At 35.2% G+C, this 19,855-nt stretch overlaps 1 protein-coding gene across 1 annotated transcript in view; it reads right to left on the reverse strand.

Annotated features, from left to right (window-relative positions):
• Positions 1–19,855, reverse strand: part of GALNTL6 (polypeptide N-acetylgalactosaminyltransferase like 6) — a 1,203,768-nt gene that overhangs the window by 761,752 nt on the left and 422,161 nt on the right. Inside the window, exon 3 of the mRNA XM_003938723.4 lies at positions 11,394–11,502. Within this exon, the coding sequence (XP_003938772.1) occupies positions 11,394–11,502 (109 nt within the window). The remainder of the gene's footprint in view (positions 1–11,393; positions 11,503–19,855) is intronic.

The raw sequence follows: 19,855 nt of genomic DNA on the forward strand, positions 1-19,855 counted from the left end.
CCATAGGCAGGGTTTTATTTCAGAAATGTATTACTTAAAAAAAAATTATATAGAGAGAAATGTCAACTAGATGGCTGTTTAGCTACTATAATTATACTCAATGTATATCGAATAATGAATAAATATCAAATTGTACATTCGCTCTCATAATGTATCAAACGAATTTGTATTGAAATTCTTATCATTCAACTTTTATTAATAATTTAAATTATTAAAAACATGCTAATCAATTTTGCAATAACGTACAACTGAGAGGTATAGCTAAACTGTTAAAAGAAAAAATATAGTATCAATAAATTCTCACAAAATATAAAAGTAGTTAAATGAACTGTAATGGTATCACTAATAGAAAATGTAAGATAGAAAAAATTATAATGCCTAAAATACGACTAGGTTAGTGGCTACTCATAAGAATGAGAAATCAGAGTTAATTGGATAAAAGCATAACTCTTAACTGATGTTAGCATATGCCTTAATGCCTAACATTTAGTTTGCCTCTCTTCCGAAGGCTTTGAGACCCTGCAATGCTGGGTTGGATACCCTTCTTCTGCCAGTAAATTGTTTTGGCCAATGCTATCACCAAAATTATAAGGTGTAAGATTATGAAATCATAAAAACTCTGAGTTTCTTTGAACATTAACAAATGTGAATAATCTTTATGGTGTGGATTAACTCTAAGGGCACAGATACGACAGAAGAGAATCCTGATGCTACTCATAAGGTCCCAAGGTCTGTCTTTCAATTGTCCCTTCTATATTTCTTTTTCTTAATTCCAGAAATCTCCATTTCCTCAAAGGTGGAAATGATACACTTTCCTTATTACTCACCTCTAGTGTTTAACAACGTGTCTCCCACTGCGTATGTCACCTATTTATTAAAAACAATTATGTAAAGTAAATGAAGGGGCGTCACATGGCTACACACTGGGAAACACTGAAGAGCCTCAAGGCGGAACAACAGCCTACCCACCAGCCTACTGGCCATTACACTTAAGCGCCATCTGCTGGATTACAGACCAGACTTCAAGACCGAAAGCATTTTGCTAACACACACCCTGTGAAACCAAGGACAAGAATTCAGCTACAAATAAAGACCCGGCACAAAACCTAGACCCTCTGAAAACGTCCAGAAATGAAATCAAGTGACTATACTCAAATTACACTGCAGTTAAAGAAACATAAGCCCACACAGATGAAAAAGAACCAGCACAAGAACTCTGGCAAACTCAAAAAGTCAGTGTGTCTTATTTATTTTTTTTTTTTTTTTCCTCCAAATGTCTACAGTAGTTCCCCAGCAAGGGTTCTTCACCAGCTAAAATGGCTGAAATGACAGACATAGAATTCAGAATATGGATAGGAATGAAGATTATTGAAATTAAGGAGAAACTCAGAACTCAATCCAAGGAATCTAAGGATTACAATAAAATTGAACAGGAACTGATAGGCAAAATAGCCATTTAATGAAAGAATAAAACTGATCTGATAGAGCTGAAAGGCATACTATAATAATTTTATAATAAAATTGCAAATATTAACAGCAGAATAGACCAAACTTAGGAAAGAATCTCAGAGCTGTAAGACTGGTCCTCTGAACTAATTCATTCAGACAAAAATAAATTTAATAATAATAATAATAAACTTTAAAAAACATGGGATTATGTTTTCACCAAATCTATGACTTATTGGTGTCCCAGAAAGAAAGGGAGAGAAAGCATGCAACTTAAAAAACATATTTGAGGATGTTACCCATGAAATTTTCCCCAACCTCACATAAGAGGCCAACATTCAAATTCAGGAAATGCAGAGAACTCCAAGACACATACTCATTAGATTCTCCAAGGTCAACATAAAAGCAAAAATATTAAAGGCAGCTAAAGAGAAGGAGCAGGTCACCTACAAGTGAAGCCCCAGCAGGCTAACAGTAGACCTTTCAGCAGAAACCTTTTAAGACAGAGGAGATTGGTTGCCTATTTTCAGCATTCTGAATTCAACATTTGATCAAATGGATCCAACAGACATTTATAAAACTCACCTCTCAAAACCAAGGTAATATACATTCTTAACAGCACATGGCACATACTCTAAAATTAACCACACAAAGCAGCATAAAGGAAAATTTATAACACTAAACATCCACACAAAAAAGATCTCAAATTAACAACATCACACCTTGAGAAAGTAGAAAAACAAAAGCAAGTGGAACACAAAGCTAGCAAAATACAAGAAATAACTAAAATCAGAGCAGAACTGAATGAAGTTGAGCGATAAAAAACCATATAAAAGATCAATGAAAGCAGAAATTGGTTATTTGAAAGAATAAATAAGATAGATCGACCACTAGCGAGATTAATAAAGAAAAAAAAAGATAATATCCAAATAAACATTCAGAAATGGCACAGCTGACATTACAAACAATCTCACAGAAATATGTAAAAAATTTCAGACACTACTACAAAGATCCCTATGCACACAAATTAGAAAACTTAGAAGTGGATAAATTTCTGGAAACACACAACCTCTTAAAACTAAACCAGGAATAAATTGAAATTGTGAATAGACCAATAATTAATTCTGAAATGGAATAAGAGAAAAGGCTACCAACCAGGAAAAGCCCATGTCCAGCTGGATTGACAGCCAAATTTGACCAGACATATGAAGAAGAATGGGTACCATTCTTACTAAAACTTCCAAAAAATTGAAAAGGAGAGATTCCTTCCTAATTCATTCTATAAGACCAGCATCATCCTGATACAAAAACCAGCAGAGAGACACAATAAAAAAGAAAATTATAGGCTAATATCTTTGATGAACATAAATACAAAAATGCTTAATAAAATACCAGCAAATCAAAATGCTAATCTATGATGATCGAGTTAGTTTTATCCTTGGGATATAAGTTTGGTTCAACATATGCAAATCAATAAATGTGATTAATCAAATAAACAGAACCATAAATAAAACCCATATACCAATATCAATAAATCCAGAATGCTTCCAATAAAATTCAGCGTTCCTTTATATTAAAAACCCTCAACAAACTAGGCACTGAAACGACATACCTCAAAATAATAAGGGCCATCTGTGTCAAACCCATAACCGATATCATACAGAACAGGGATAAGCTGAAAGCATCATCCTTGAAACCTAGCACAAGACAAGGATAACTGCTCTCACCACTCCTATTCAATATAGTACTGAAAGTTCTATCCGGAGAAATTAGGCAAGAGAAAGAAAAACAACAACAGCAACAACAACAAAAACCATCTGAATAGAAAGAAAGTAAGTCAGGCTATTCCTGTTTGCAGTCAATATAATTTTATAACTAGAAAACCCCTTATTCTCTGCCCAATGGCTCCTAGATCTTATAAACAATTTAGCAAAGTTTCAGAATAAAAAAATCAATGTAGAAAAATTAGTAGCATTTCTATACACCAACAACATCCAAGCTGAGAGCCAAATCAAGAATAAAGTCCTATCCACAATAACCACACAAAAAAAGATAAAATATCTGGGAATACAGCTAACGAGGAAGGTGAAAAATCTCTACAATGAGAGTTACAAAACGTTGCTCAAAGAAATCAGAGATGAAATATGCAAATGGAAAAACACTCCATGCTCATAAATAGGCAGAATGAATACTGTTAAAATGCCATACTGCCTAAAGCAGTTTACAGATTCAATGCTATTTCTATTAAACTACCAATGACATTCTTCACAGAACTAAAAAATGCTATTTTAAAATTCATGTAAAACCAAAAAAGAGCCTGAATAGCCAAAGCAATTCTAAGCAAAAAGAACAAAGCGAGAGGTATCACTGTATCCGACTTCAAACAATATTACAAGGGTACAGTGATCAAAACAGCATGGAACTAATACAAAATAGACACTTAGACCAATGGAACAGTCTAGACAGCCCAGAAATAAAGACATACACCTGCAACCATCTTATCTTTGACAAAGCTGACAAAAACAAGCAATGAGTACAGGACTCCCTATTCAATAAATGGTGCTATGATAAACTGGTTAGTCATATATAGAAGATTGAAAGTAGACCCTTTCCTTACACCATATACAAAACTTAACTCAAGATGGATTAAAGGCTGAAATGTAAAACCTAAAGTTATAAAATCCTTGAAGAAAACCTAGGAAGTACCATTTTAGACATAAGCTCTGGCAAATATTTCACGATGAAGACATCAAAAACAACTGCAACAAAACCAGAAATTGACAAATGGGACCAAATCAAGCAAAAGAGCTTCTCACAGCAAAGAAAGCTATCAATACAGTAAATAGACAACACACACAATGGAAGAAAATATTTATAAACTATTCATCTGACAAAGGTCTAATATCCAGATTCTATAAGGAACCTAACAATTTAACAAGAAAAAAATGAACAAACCTATTAAAAAGTGGGCAAAGGATATGAACACTTTTCAAAAGAAGATATATACATGGCCAAAAAGCAAATGAAAAAATGTTCAACATCACTAATCATTAGCGATCACTAATCATTGCTGGTGGGGATATAAATTAATTCAGCCATGTGAAAAGAAGTTTGGAGATTTCTCAAATAACCTAAAAGTGAACTGCCACTCAACTCGGTGATTCTGCTATTGGGTATGAACCCAAAAGTATATGAATCATTCTACCATTAAGACACATGCATGTGTATGTTCACTGCAGCACTATTCACAATAGCAAAGACATGAAACCAGCTTAGGTGCCAATAAATGTTAGAGTGGATAAATAAAATGTGGTACATACACCATGGAATACTATGCAGCCATAAAAAAGAATGAAATCATGATTTTGCAGCAACATGAATGGCGCCGGAGACCATTATCCTAAGTGAACTAACTCAGGAACAGTAAACCAAATATCTCATGTTCTTATTATAAGCGAGAACTAAATGTTGAGTACACATAGACAAAGAAGCGAACAATAGACACTAGGACCTATGTGAGGATGGAGGGTAGAAGGAGGTTGAGGATTTAAAAAATGCCTTTTGAATACTATACTTATTATCTAGGTGAGGAAAAAACATGTACACCAAACCCTCATAACTTGCAACTTGTCTATACAATCAACCATCAAATGTATTCCTAAAATTAAAAGTAAAAAAAAATAAAATGCCTGATATCTCAAAAATCACCGAATAGTCTACAAGGGTGTAATTACCAGAACAAAACATAAATGTAACAATATTAATGAAAACACTAACAAGGTATTTAATGAAACACATGCTGCCTATCGTGCTAATACACTTTTATCAAGATTAGTGAGATTTCATTGGGAAGGAGTTTCTGGATTTTCTTACTTTAAGATCATTTTTGTGGTTGTTAAGTGGGTAGATATTTTAAAACATATTGAAAGAAAAGCAAATAAATATGAGTCATTGGATCACAGAGCAGTGCAATGTTGTTAAAGTAATAGTTAGAGGGAATTTTGTTTCCCAAATGCTTATTCTACAATAAAAAATTGACTGAAATTAGGAGGCATAAATTTATTTTTAAATATACTATAAAGTACTATGCAGCCATGTAAATGAATGAAATAATGCCTTTGCATGGATGCACTTAGAGGACCTTATCTACACAAATTAACCCAGAAACAGAAAATGAAATATCACATGGTCTTACTTCTAAGTGGGAATTAACCCATTTTGTGTTAATAGTGGGCACACTTGGACAAAAGGACAAGAACAGTAGACACTGGGGACTACAAGGCAGGCGGGGTGAGGGAGGCAAGTGTTGTAAAACTACCTACTGGGTACTATGCCCATTTCCTGAGTAACAGGTTCAGTTGTGCCACAGAACTCAGCATCCTGCAATATACCCTTGAAACAAAACTGTACATGTGTCTCCTGAATCTAAAATAAAACTTAAAATTTTAAAAGTAAAAAATAAGTTAGTGAAAAATTTTTTTCAAAGTTAGAAATAATTTAGAGAAAAGTAAAATAGGTGAACAGAGTCAAAAACTGGCCTTTGAAATGATTCATAAAAGCGACAAATTTTTTGGCCAGGTGTGGTGCCTCATGCCTGTAATCCCAGCACTTTAGGAGGCCAAGGTGGATGGATCACCTGAAATTTGAGACTAGCCTGGTCAACATGGTGAAACTCATCTCTACTAAAAATACAAAAATTAACCACAGGCTGAGGCAAGAGAATCACTTGAACCCAGGAGATGGAGGTTGCAGTGAGCTGAGATCACACCACTCCAGTCCAGCCCAGGCAAACAAAGGAAGACTTGATCAAAAAAAAAAAAAAAAAAAAAAAAAAAAAAAAAAAGTGACAAATTTTTGTATAAATAGATTAAGAAAGCAAAAAAGCTAATCATATTAGAGAAAGTAATGTAAATTTAAGCATTGCAGGCACAAAAATCCTATGAGGACATAAGTATATGTGAATAAATTGGTGTTAATACATATAAATATTTAGATATAATGAACAAATTACTAGAAGAATAACATTCATTCCAGAAGAAACAGATAATCAACTACTATTGTAACTACATAAAATATTAGCCAAGTGGTTAAAAATCTATGCTCCAAGAAAAATTCAGGTCAACAGAACTTCATCCCCAAAGAAATCCATAATGATCACTAAAGAAATAATTTTAGTATAAAACAAACAATTATGATGTATAAAAACTAGCAAGTATTACACAACTCATTTTATGAAGCTGTCATTATGCTGTTACCAAAACTTGACGAAGACTTCATAAGAATAGAAAAATTTTGACCAATATTAATTTATGAAGATTTGAAAATGACAAATAAAATATTAACAAATCAAATATACTTATCAATAAAAAGGCAGATTTAGTCCAGAATAACAAATTTGGTTTTCATTAGAAAAGCAATAGATATAATTTACCCAAATAACAGATTAAAAAAGAAAATTTATCTTATCTATCTTAAGAAATGCAAATGAACAAAAATATTTTAATAAAATCAGCACTCCTTCAGGTTAAAAATAAAGTCACAAACTCTCATCAAAACAGATTCAGAAGTAACTTAAGTGTATCTGTTAAAGTGCATATTGTATTTGTATTGTGTTAATAAACATGATAAAATGTATTTACATTAGATAAATTGATCTAATATGCAAGCAGATAAAATCTCAAAATGAGCATTTAATATTTTGAGAATCATAAAAATGCCAAGAGTAGCCATTATTACCAATTATTCAATGTTACACTGCAGCTCTCAGCAATTATAATAATAGGAGAAACTAAAACTAAAATTAGAAGATCTAGAATAGAATAAAATGTTTTTAAAATCACTGTCATTACTAGCAAATATGAGTGTCCATATACTGAAAATCCAAAATAAGCTATTAGTAAATGATCTGAATTAATAGAAAACCTTAGAATGTTTTCTAAACTCTTATAAATGTTGAAAGTTATTAACATTTCTATATTACAACTATAAACAATGAGGAATTTCAATATAATCACGTGAAAAAATCAATATAATATTAATTTTATAGGATTAATATTAAACATAATCTGAGAACAAAATTACAAAGCCATCCCTAAATATAATAAAGAAGTAGCAAATAAATATAATAATGTACCATAAAATAGACTATTCTATATTGGAAAATATCAATTATCCCCTACTTTATCCATAGGCTCAATACAACTCAAAAATCCCCGTTTTTTAGTGCATATCTGTGTCTGTTAATGTGAAATTTAAAACCGAACATAAAATTTTAAGGAAGAGTACAATGTAAGAATGACAACAAAAAGAAAGGCAAGAATGTAGCTTTTTTTTGGTGAGCTGTACCAGATATTAATAGTTGTAATAAAGATATAGTACATTAGCTATTATGGTATTAGCACAGAGATTTTTACTCACAGAACAGGATTGAGAACCCAGAAACAACACTCAAATATGGAAACTTAATTTATTATAGAATCAATAGTTCTCAGCAATGAAGGAAAAGACAAATTTCTTAATAAATGTTGCTGAGAATTGGTTAAGTGAATAAAAACTAAAAAAATATTGGATCCCTACCTCACATTATATAAAAATGAAGACTAGGTGGATTTAAGTCCCCAATGTAGAATGAAAAATTATCAAGCTTATTTATTTATTTATTTAGATATAGGGGCTCCAGCCCAGGCTGGAAAACTCACTGCAGCCTCGAATTCCCAGGCTCAAGTGATCCTTCTGCCTCAGCCTTCAATGTAGCTGATACCACAGGTACATGCCACCACACCTGGATAATTTATTTTTATTTTTATTTTTTTGTAGAGGTGAGGTCTCACTTTGTTGCCCAGGCTGCTCTCAAAGTCCTGAGCTCAAGCGATTCTCCCTCCACTGCCAGTATGCTAGGATTACAGGTGTAAGATACTGCACCCAGCCAAAATAATCAAGCTTTTAAAAGACAATGCAGAACATCAGTATGATCTATTTAAAAAAAAAAAATGTTTGATGAATTTGGCTACCTTAAAATTGAAAACTATTCATTAAACCATACATAGATTTTGTAAACTGTCTACAAGATGTAGGGTAAGTTATTGTCATGTTATACAACCACCAAAGGTTATCATTCAAAATAAATTAAGAGTACTATGTGGATCAATGAAGAAGAGAAAAAAATTAAAAGGTGGAAATAGAAATGAATAGGACCTTTACCAAAAAATAAAGAACAAATGGCCCAAAAGCATAAAAAGATATCAACCACATTTTAAGGTTTTTATACTAATAAAATGCAAATCTAAGTGACAGTGAGAGACTATTTCATATCACCAAATTGGGAGAAAAAGTCAGACAATTTCAAATATTCACAATGATGTACTGCTACCACAATGAGAATTCCATCCATTACTGATTGAAATGAAACGGGTGTTATCAATTTTGGCAGCTTGTCATGACCTAATGAAGTTCAACTGTGCATTCTCTAGACATACAAATCTGCTATTAAATATGTGCTTTAATAAAATATTGTCTCTATCCTAGAATCACACACAAGAATACTTGTAGAAGCATTATACACAACAACTAAAACTATTCAAAGGCCAACCAAAAGGAGAATGTTACAGAAAATTAAACAACAGTAAAAATGAACCAACTACTATTGCACACATTGACCTAGAATAACCTCAAAAATATTTTTTAGTGAAAGAAGAAAGTCATGCAATAAGATGAAATTTTTAGATAAAGTTCAAACACTGGCAAAACTTAGAAGTATTTTATTCAGGATAAATACACTGGCAGTAAAAAACTACAGAGAAAAATAAGACAGTAAACACAAAATTAAAGTCGTGGGACACAATGGTAGAAATAATCCTTTTTCTTGGCCTGTATATGAAGTACACAGATATTTGATTTCAGCTCTGTACCTGAATGTGTGTGTACACACACAGGTGTTTTAAAACACTTTTATTTATATTTCATTGTATAAAAATAAAATTTAGTGTATGCCTCCAGTGAATAAAAAAAAAATCTAGCATTTAAAAGCTTTTAAATTACACAAAATATTTGTAGTTAAAAATCTATGATATTACCAATGTCTTTTGCAGATCAACTTTCCCTTGGTCCAAGCAAAGATGAAGATAGAAAAGGCAAGTTTACTCAGGAGGTGGAAAGGGTGGTATGGAGCAGATATAAACGTGAAGCACTGGATTTTGTATTCAAAACTTACTGGTACAAGCAAAGGATAGGCACACCAATTCACGTAAAAGTAACTTAGATGGATTAATAATTACAGTTATAATTAGTTGAGTTTCCAATATGTCCAAATAATTGGACAATTACTGTAGATATATTATCTTTAATCCTTAAAGAAATTCTACAAAGTAGAATATCAGAAACAGAAATTGACTTGCCACAGCTCATGTATGAAAACGCTAGGATTTGAGCCTAGCTGTCTTTCTCCTGCTGTGTCCTTGCCATTACTCCATACCAAATACTATTATTTGACAGTGGGGTATAATGGACCATAATAAGACCTGGTTTTTAATCCAAATTATTAGCTGCTTGAACTTGGATAAAAATTATAAATTTATAGAAACTCAATTTTATTTTAATTTGGGATAATAATACCTATCGGAGTTCTTCTGAGGTTTAAATAAAACACGTATGTTAAGCACTTAGTACAAAACATCCATTCGATACATTTGGGCTATTTTATTATTATTATTTATTTGTGGAAGACGTAGTTGGTAAAATTATGAAAACATTTCCAAAAAGCTTCAGCATCCAGGGGTCATAAGGAGAAACAAGTGATTGGAATAATAAAGAGTTAATCAAGCAAACAGAGGAAAAAGATAGAAAGCACGAGAAAAGTGAGGATGCTGGTAAGGAACTCACTTTCACAACTGTTCATGGGGTCCCTGCCAAAGTGGAAAGATGATAGAACCTGGAAGAAGTTCATTCTCTGAAAACAGGGAACATCTTTGGAATAAGCTGCTTTAATGAAGTTGGGGATGGGATATGGGGCAGGCCTTTATTTGAAGAAAAGAAACAGAAAAATAAAAGACTAATTAAGTCAGCCATACCTGACACAGAGCTACAAACATTTCGCAGCCGAGAACAATTTTGTTACTAACTCTAGTTACCTTGCAGGAGTGAGTTATGGGGGAAATTGAGCAAGAGGACCTCACACCATGGCTAGTCACAATCCTGCTGCTGATTTGATCTGGAATGAAGTGTGTCTGGGCTTCTGAGATTTCTTTACCAAACCGTAGCTGCTCTATTTCTGTGACATCCTCACAGTGAAAACAACTTATTTGGCTTAATAACAGAATACGGGCTTCCTATCATGAATTACTCAATTTTACTGGATTTCTACTTTCTGAATTCCTACTTATATACCCATCCTGCCACTTTGTCCTTTAACTCTAGCACAAGACTGCAACTCTGCTACACATAAACAGACCTACTTGATTCCATTTAACTGCCTGATTGCTTTTCCAACTATTGCCAACCTTAGATCCCCAGCTGCTTGACCTGCTGGCTTGTTGTACATCCTGCCAGTGTCTAGAAACATTGGCAGAAATTAAATGCTTTGCATTGCCAGTTAGATACATTTCAGCTCTAATGAGTGAATCTTGCTCAAGATACGTATCTATCAGGTCAAGTCTAGTTGATAAATCTCAGGATACTCCTAGAAATTATTAAGTAGTTTGGGAATATACAGTACTATATATTTTTTTAAATTTTAATAACGTTTACTGCAGCTAATATTAGAGGGACTATTCATTACTTGTTTTCTCTCTGAAATTTGAAATCATTTAGGTTCTGTCCAGTATTTACCTCCAATATCCCCGTGAAACATACTTTACTGTGTGCAGAATAAATACTAATTAGAGATCCTTTATGTGACAAATGAGACGCTGCTGTGAGTGAAGTAGCACTTTGGGGTACACTGGGCTTCATACCTGAGCGCATAGCCTCTTTCTGAATGCTTTCATAGTCATGCCAGTCCTTTCTTCTCAAACCATCTGTCCATGAATAGAATTGCCCATCTCCCAGGCCCAGTGGAAATGTCTGTGGAAAAGGAAAGTATTCAAGCATAAAAAGGAGGTATTTCCTTTTGCATGGTAGGTAAACACAGTCGGGCACATAATAGGCAATCAAAGAATATCTGTTGAATAAGTGAATCCTCTGAGTATAGTGAAAAAAAGGTATTTCTAGCGACCAGATGTATACACATTTTAAATCCGTTTTTTTAGCCTTTAAAATGTGAGCATGCCTCTCCTGCACCACCTACCATTTCTTGTTTTATTTCATCCAGAGACATTAACATTTAGTGTCTTACCTGTAAACATAAATGCTTAGCTGTTTTTATTTGCCCAAAGTGGAAATATTGGTAACACTACCAATCCTGGTGTTACATTGAATTAATTTTGCTTGTGATTGGTACAATTTTATTCATTTTGATCAAACATATCTAAACGGCTTTGTAGTAACATTGGCAACCATTCATTGAATGCTCACTATGTGCCAGGTTCTATGTTAAATACTGTGTATAGGCATGTTTAATCTTTATCATAGCCTCAGGTTATAAATTCCCATTTTTCTGCCGAGTAAACTGAAGCTCAGAAAACTAAAATAACTTGAAGTAAATCACAGTGGCAGAGTCAGAACTTGGACCAGTTCTGTTAAAACCAAAATTGTGATCTTAAAAGCTATTCAATATTCTCTCTCATCTAGATTTCTGGAAACATAGTGCATGTTTACACTTATAGCTGAAATTACCACCCATTCATCAACTGTAGACACAAAATTATAGTTTATGCTTTTCCAAAGTCCGACATGTTGTAACGTCAACTTGAAAATTATTTCTGCGTACATTGCTGAAGCTACTTCTTCTTTATGGGGTTTACTTTTGGTAACAAGAAACAATCATCATTTTGAATAAAATTTATCTTCACAATCTTATAGTCAAAATAATATAAATGTTTTCACATTTACATACTATTTTTTCTTTTGTTCTGTTTTGGATATAGGTAATACATCTGTTGAATGAAGAAAATAAAATTATTGAAAGCAAAAAGAAAGTCAATTTAGCCAAAAGATGACTAATTTCAGTGAGGTAATTATATTCTACGAGCCTTTTCAAGACATAAAATGTCTTACTTCTTAGCTTTAGATAATGCAGCCATTGTGCTTACAAAAAATTATCTATCTTTAGCCCATCTTCACAGCTCATAAAAGATATACTTGTTTTGAAAAGATACAAAGGGGCATAATATTCTTTTTTTGAAAAAAGATAGTTAAAATCAGAGAGATTTTTCCCTATCAGGTGATTATAATCTACATAGTTCAAAAAATCTCTTGCTTATAATAGTGGTGAGTTCAGAAAAAAAAAGAGGGACAAACATACAAAGATCATGGTGAATCTATATAAAATATTAGGAATAATAATTTTTAAAAGGAAGATGAAACACAAATTATGGAAAAGTAAATAGAAAATGACAGAGAAAAAGTAGAAGAAAATGGAAAAGTACAGTTTTGGGGATATATAGCAAATATTTTTAAAAGCCAAGCATTTTTTTCAAATTGATGTTCACCTTGTAATTAGAAATTTTAAAACTCATATTTTAAAACTTAAATTTTAAAACTTTCTGTGCATAGAATTCACAGAAAGTATTAAAGAATAAAATGAGTATGAAATACATAACCCATGTTTTGTCTCAGCCATGCATTTACAGTGATAAGTACTGAGCACTAATGAAAATCTCCTATGCTGATTTAGATAATACTAATTTACAAACATAACTTACAGATTAAAATAGATAATTTTAAAATAAATTTTGACATGAAACATGGAGGTATTCTTGTGTAAATTCTAGTATGCAGGATCTCTCTCATTTATCAGGGATTCTCTATATTCCTTATTTTGAAATATGTAAGATAGAGAATTCTTAACAAGTGATAATATAATGCAGATTGAACAAAAGTTAATTGAACACACAAGTTAAAGTTTACTCTTTCCAGAGGCCAAATGAAAATGACAATAAAGCATCAGATACAACAAGAAAGCAGGTAGAGCAAGATGGCCTAATAGGAACAGCTCTGGAGTGCAGTTCCCAGCAAGAGCTGTGCAGAGGGGTGAGTTATCTCTACATTTCCAAATGAGGTACCAGCTGCATCTCAATGGGACTGGTGGCACAGTGGGTGTAGCCCAGGAAGGGTCAGCCTCACCTTGGAAGTGCAATCCCCAGAGCACCCTCCTCCCTACCCAATGGAGGCCATCCGGGGCTTTTCTATCCACTCCAGCACTTTGGTTCAGATACTGCACCTCTCCCACAGTTTTCACTGCCCACAGACCAGGAGATTCCTGGGCCGAAAAGCCCCATGAGTTTCCAGCATGGCTGTTTCAGTTGGCGTGGGTTTCTCCACAAAATCTCACACAACTCTGGGTGGCTGTCTCAACCATCACCTGGAAGGCCTGGGAGACAGAGCTGCCCATTCAACTGAAAAAGAGGGGCTGAAAGCAGGGATCCAGGTGATCTGGCTCAGTGGGTCCCACCCCCTCAAAGAGCAGCAATCTGACACGCTCTGAATCAAGAGTTTCACAGCAAGAGCAGCTGGAACCAGACAGTTGAGCTCTGTGGGAGGAAGGGCATCCGCCATTACCAAGGCAGTCCACTACTGCTGAGGCAGTTTTAACTGTACCTCCATAAACAAAACCACTAGGAAGTTCACACAGCAGCTGGGCAGGGCCGTCAGCAGCTCAGCAATGCCTCTGCTGGCAGACTGTGACTAGACGACCTCCTTGCTGGGCAGGGCAGCTCTGAAAAAAGGCAGCAGCACATCAGGAACCTATGAATAAAGCCCTACCTTCCCAGGACAGAGCACCTGGGAAAAAAAGGTGGTTATAAGTTCCACTGCAGTAGACTTAAATGTATCTGCCCAGCAGCTCTGAACAGAACAATGGAGCTCACAACTCAGCACTTGAGCTTCTATAGGAGATAGACTGTCTCCTCAAGTAGCTCCCAGACCCCTGTATATCTGAGAAGTCACCTCATAAAGGAGAGCTCCGGCATCTGGCGGGTACACTTCTGGGACAAAGATAACAGAAGAAGAAACTGGCAGCAACTCTTGCTGTTCTGCAGCCCTCATGGGTGATTCACAGGCAAGCAGGGTCTGGAGTGGACCTCCAGCAGTCCTGTAGCAAAGGGGCCTGTCTGTTAGAAGGAAAACTAAATAAAAACAGAAAGAAATAGCTTCAACATCAACAAAAAGGATGCCCACTCAGAGATCCCTATCTGAAAGTAACCAACTACAAAGACCACAGGTATATAAATCTACAAAGATGGGAAGAAACCAGTGCAAAAAGGGTGAAAACACCAAAAACCAGAACAGCTTTCCTCCCCCAAGGGATCACAACTCCTCACCAGCAAGGGGACAAAGCTGGATGGAGAATGAATTTGAAGAACTGACAGAAGCAGGCTTCAGAAGGTGGGTAATAACAAACTTCTCTGAGCTAAAAGAACGTCTAATCCAATGCAAAGAAACTAAGAACCTAGAAAAAAGGTTAGATGAAATGCTAACTAGAATAACCAGCTTAGAGAAGAACATAAACAACTTGATGGAGCTGAAAAACACAAAATGAGAACTTTGCAAAGCATACACAAGTTTCAATAGCTGAATCAACCAAGCAGAAGAAGGATATCAGAGGTTGAAGATCAACTCAGTGAAATAAAATGAGAAGGCAAGATTAGAGAAAACAGAGTGAAGATAAATGAACAAAACCTCCAAGAAATATGGAATTATGTGAAAAGACCTAATCTACACTTGATCAGTGTACCTGAATGTGACAGGGAGAACAAATCCAAGATAGAAAACACTCTTCAGGATATTACCCAGGAGAACTTCCCCAAAATAGCAAGGCAGGCCACTATTCAAGTACAGGAAATACAGAGACCACCACAAAGATATTCCTCAAGAAGAGCAACCCCAAGGCACAGGATCATCATATTCACCAGGGTGGAAATGAAGGAAAAAATGTTAAGAGCAGCCAGAGAGAAATGTTGGGTTACCCACAAAGGGAAGCACATCAGACTCAGAGCAGATCTCTTGGCAGAAACCCTACAAGCCAGAAGAGAGTGGTGGCCAATATCCAACATCCTTAAATAAAATAACTTTCCTAGAATTTCACATCCAGCCAAACTAAGCTTTATAAGTAAAAGGGAAATAAAATATTTTACAGACAAGCAAATGCTGAGAGATTTTGTCACCACCAGGCCTGCCTTACAAGAGCTACTGAAGAACCTCTAAACATGGAAAGGAACAACCAGTACCAGCCACTCCAAAAATGTATCAAATGGTAAAGACCACTGACACAATGAAGAAACTGTGTCAGCTAATGGGCAAAACAACCAGCTAGCATCAAAATGGCAGGATCAAATTGATGCTAGCTGGTTATTTTGACAGCTAGCAATATTAACCTTAAATGTAAATGGGCTAAACGCCCCAATCAAAAGACACAGACTGGCAAATTGGATATAAAGTCAAGACCCATCAGTGTGCTGCATTCAGAAAACCCATTTCACATGCAAGGACACACATAGGTTCAAAATAAATGGATGGAAGAAGATTTACCAAGCAAATGGAGAGCAAAAAAGTCAGGGGTTGCAATCCTAGTCTCTGATAAAGTGGACTTCAAACCAACAAAGATCAAAAGAGACAAAGAAGGGCTTTACATAATGGTAAAAGGATCAATGCAACAAGAAGAGCTAACGATCCTAAATATATACACACCCAATACAGGAGTACCCAGATACATAAAGTAAGTTTATGACTGACAAAGAGACTTAGACTTCCACACAATAACAGTGGGAGACTTTAACACTCCACTATGAATATCAGACAGATCAATGAGAGAAATTTAACAAGGATATCCAAGACTTGAAATCGGATCTGAATCAAGAGGACCTAATAGACATCCACATACTTCTCCACTCCAAATTCACAGAATGTACATTCTTCTCAGCACCACATCACACCTACTCTAAAATTGACCACATAATTGGAAGTAAACCACTTCTCAACAAATGCAAAAGAACAGAAATCATAATAATCTCTCAGACCACAGTGCAATCAAATTAGAACTCAAGATTAAGAAATTCACTCAGAACCACATGACTTCATGGAAACTAAACAACTGGCTCCTGAATGTCAACTGGATAAACAATGAAATGAAGGCAGAAATAAAGATGTTTTTGAAACCAACGAGAACAAATACACAATGTACCAGCATCTCTGGGACACATTTAAAGTAGTATCTAGAGGGAAATTTATAGCAATAAATGCCCACATGAGAAGCAAGGAAAGATAAAAAATTGGCACCCTACCTTCAAAATTGAAGAAGCTAGAGGAGCAAGATCAAAAAAACACAAAAGCTAGCAGAAGACAAAAAGTAAATAAGATCAGAATAGAACTGAAGGAGATGGAGACACAAAAAACCCTTCAAAAAGTCAATAAATCCAGGAGCTGGTTTTTTGAAAAGATTAACAAAATAGACAAACCACTAGCCATGTTAACAAAAAAGAAAAGAAAGAAAAATCAAATAGATGCAATAAAAAAACACAAAGGGGATATCACCACCAATTCCACAGAAATACGAACTACCATCAGAGATTACTATAAACAATTATATGCAGATAAACCAGTAACCTGAAAAAATGGATAAATTCCTGAACACTTGCACCCTCCCAAGCCTAAACCAGGAAGAAGTCAAAACCCTGAATAGACCAATAACAAGGGCTGAAGTTGAGGCAACAATTAAAAGCCTACCAACCAAAGAAAGCCCAGGTCCAGAAGGATTCACAGCTGTATTCTAACAGACGTACAAAGAGGAGCTGGTACCACTCATTTTGAAACTATTCCAAGCAATACAAAAAGAGGAAATCCTTCCCAAATCATTTTATGAGATCAACATCATCCTGATACCAAAACCTGGCAGAGACTCAGCAAGAAAAGAAAACTTCAGGCCAATATCCATGATGAACACAGATGCAAAAGTCTTCAATAAAATACTGGCAAACCAATTGCAATAGCACATCAAAAAGCTTAGCCATCATGATCAAGTAGGCTTCTTCCTGGGGATGCAAGGCTGGTTCAACATATGCAGGTCGATAAACATAATCCACCACATAAACAGAAGCAAAAATAAAAACCACATGATTATCTCCATAGATGCAGAGAAAGTCTTAGACAAAATTCAACAGCCCTTATGGTAAAAACTCTCAATAAACTAGGTATTGATAGAATGTATCTCAAATAATAAAAGCTATTTACAACAAACCCACAGCCAATATCATACTGAATGGGCAAAAACTGGAAACATTCCCTTTGAAATCTGGCACTAGACAAGGATGCCCTCTCTCACCACTCCTATTCAATATAGTACTGGAAGTTCTAGCCAGAGAAATCAGGCAAGAAATAGAAATAAAGGGTATTTAATTAGGAAAGGAGGAAGTTAAATTGACTCTATTGCAGACAACATGATTGTATATTTAGAAGATCCCATCATCTCAGCTCAAAATATGCCTAAACTGATAAGCAACTTCAGCAAAGTATCAGCATACAAAATCAATATGCAGAAATCTCAAGCATTCCTATACACCAGGCATCCCCAAACTTTTTACACAGGGGGCCAGTTCACTGTCCCTCAGACCACTGGAGGGCCGCCACATACTGTGCTCCTCTCACTGACCACCAATGAAAGAGGTGCCCCTTCCTGAAGTGCGGCAGGGGGCTGGATAAATGGCCTCAGGGGGCCACATGTGGCCCGCGGGCTGTAGTTTGGGGATGCCTGCTATACACCAATAACAGACTAAAAAAGAGCCAAACCAAGAGTGAACTCCCATTGACAATTGCTACAAAGAGAATGAAATACCTAGGAATACAGTTAACAAGAGATGTAAAGGACCTCTTCAAGGAGAACTACGAACCACTGCTCAAGGAAATAAGAGAGGACACAAACAGATGGAAAAAAACATTCCATGCTTATGATTAGGAAGAAACAGTATTGTGAAAATGGCCATACTGCCCAAAGTAATTTACAGATTCAACGCTATACCCATCACGCTACCAATGACCTTCTTCACAGAACTGGAAAAAAACACCTTAAACTTCATATAGAACCAAAAGAGAGACTGAATAGCCAAGACAATCCTAAACAAAAAGAACAAAGTTGGAGGCAACACACTACCTGACTTCAAACTATACTACAACTCTACGGTAATCAAAACCACATGGTACTTGTACCAAAACAGAGATACAGACCAATGGAACAGAACAGAGGCCTTGGAGGCAATGTCACACATCTACAACCATCTGATCTTTGACAAACCTCACAAAAACAAGCAATGGGGAAAGGATTCCCTATTTAATAAATGGTGTTGGGAAAACTGGCTAGCCATGGGCAGAAAGCAGAAGGTGGACTCCTTCCTGACACTTTACACTAAAATTAACTCCAGATGGATTAAAGACTTAAATATAAGACCTAAAACCATAAAAACTCCAGAAGAAAGCCTGGGCAAAACCTTTCAGGACATAGGCATAGACAATGACTTCATGACTAAAACACCAAAAGCATTGGCAACAAAAGCCAAAATAGACACATGGGATCTAATTAAATTCCAAAGCTTCTGTATAGCAAAATAAACAATCATTAGAATGAACTGGCAAGTAACAGAATGCGAAAAAAATTTTGCAATCTACCCATCTGGCAAAGAGCTAATATCCAGCATCTACAAAGAACTAAAACAGATTTACAAGAAAAAACAACCACATTCAAAGGTGGGTGAAGGATCTGAACACATACTTTTCAAAAGAAGACATACTAGGCCAACAAACATATAAAAAATGCTCATCATCACTAGTCATTAGAGAAATGCAAATCAAAACCACATTGAGATACCATCTTAGACCAGTTAGAATGGTGGTCATCAAAAAAATCTGGAGACAACAGATGCTGGAGACAATGTTGAGAAATAGGAACACTCTTACACAGTTGGTGGGCGTGCAAATTAGTTCAACCATTGGGGAAGACAGTGTGGCGATTCCTCAAGGACTTAGAAATAGAAATGTCATTTGACCCAGCAATCCCACTACTGGGTATATACCTAAAGGATTATAAATCATTTTATTATAAAGAGACATGCACACATATGTTCATTGCAGTACTGTTTACAATAATAAAGACCTGAAATCAACTCAAATACCCATCAATAATAGACTGGACAAGGAAAATGTAGCACATATACACCATGAAATACTACGCAGCCATAAGAAATGATGACTTTGTGTTCTTTGTAGGGGTATGGATGAATCTGGAAACCATCATTCTCAGCAAACAGATACAAGAACAGAAAATCAAACACCA

The sequence above is a fragment of the Saimiri boliviensis genome, chromosome 3, assembly GCF_048565385.1.
Source record: "Saimiri boliviensis isolate mSaiBol1 chromosome 3, mSaiBol1.pri, whole genome shotgun sequence".
In the NCBI taxonomy this organism is placed as follows: Eukaryota; Metazoa; Chordata; class Mammalia; order Primates; family Cebidae; genus Saimiri; species Saimiri boliviensis.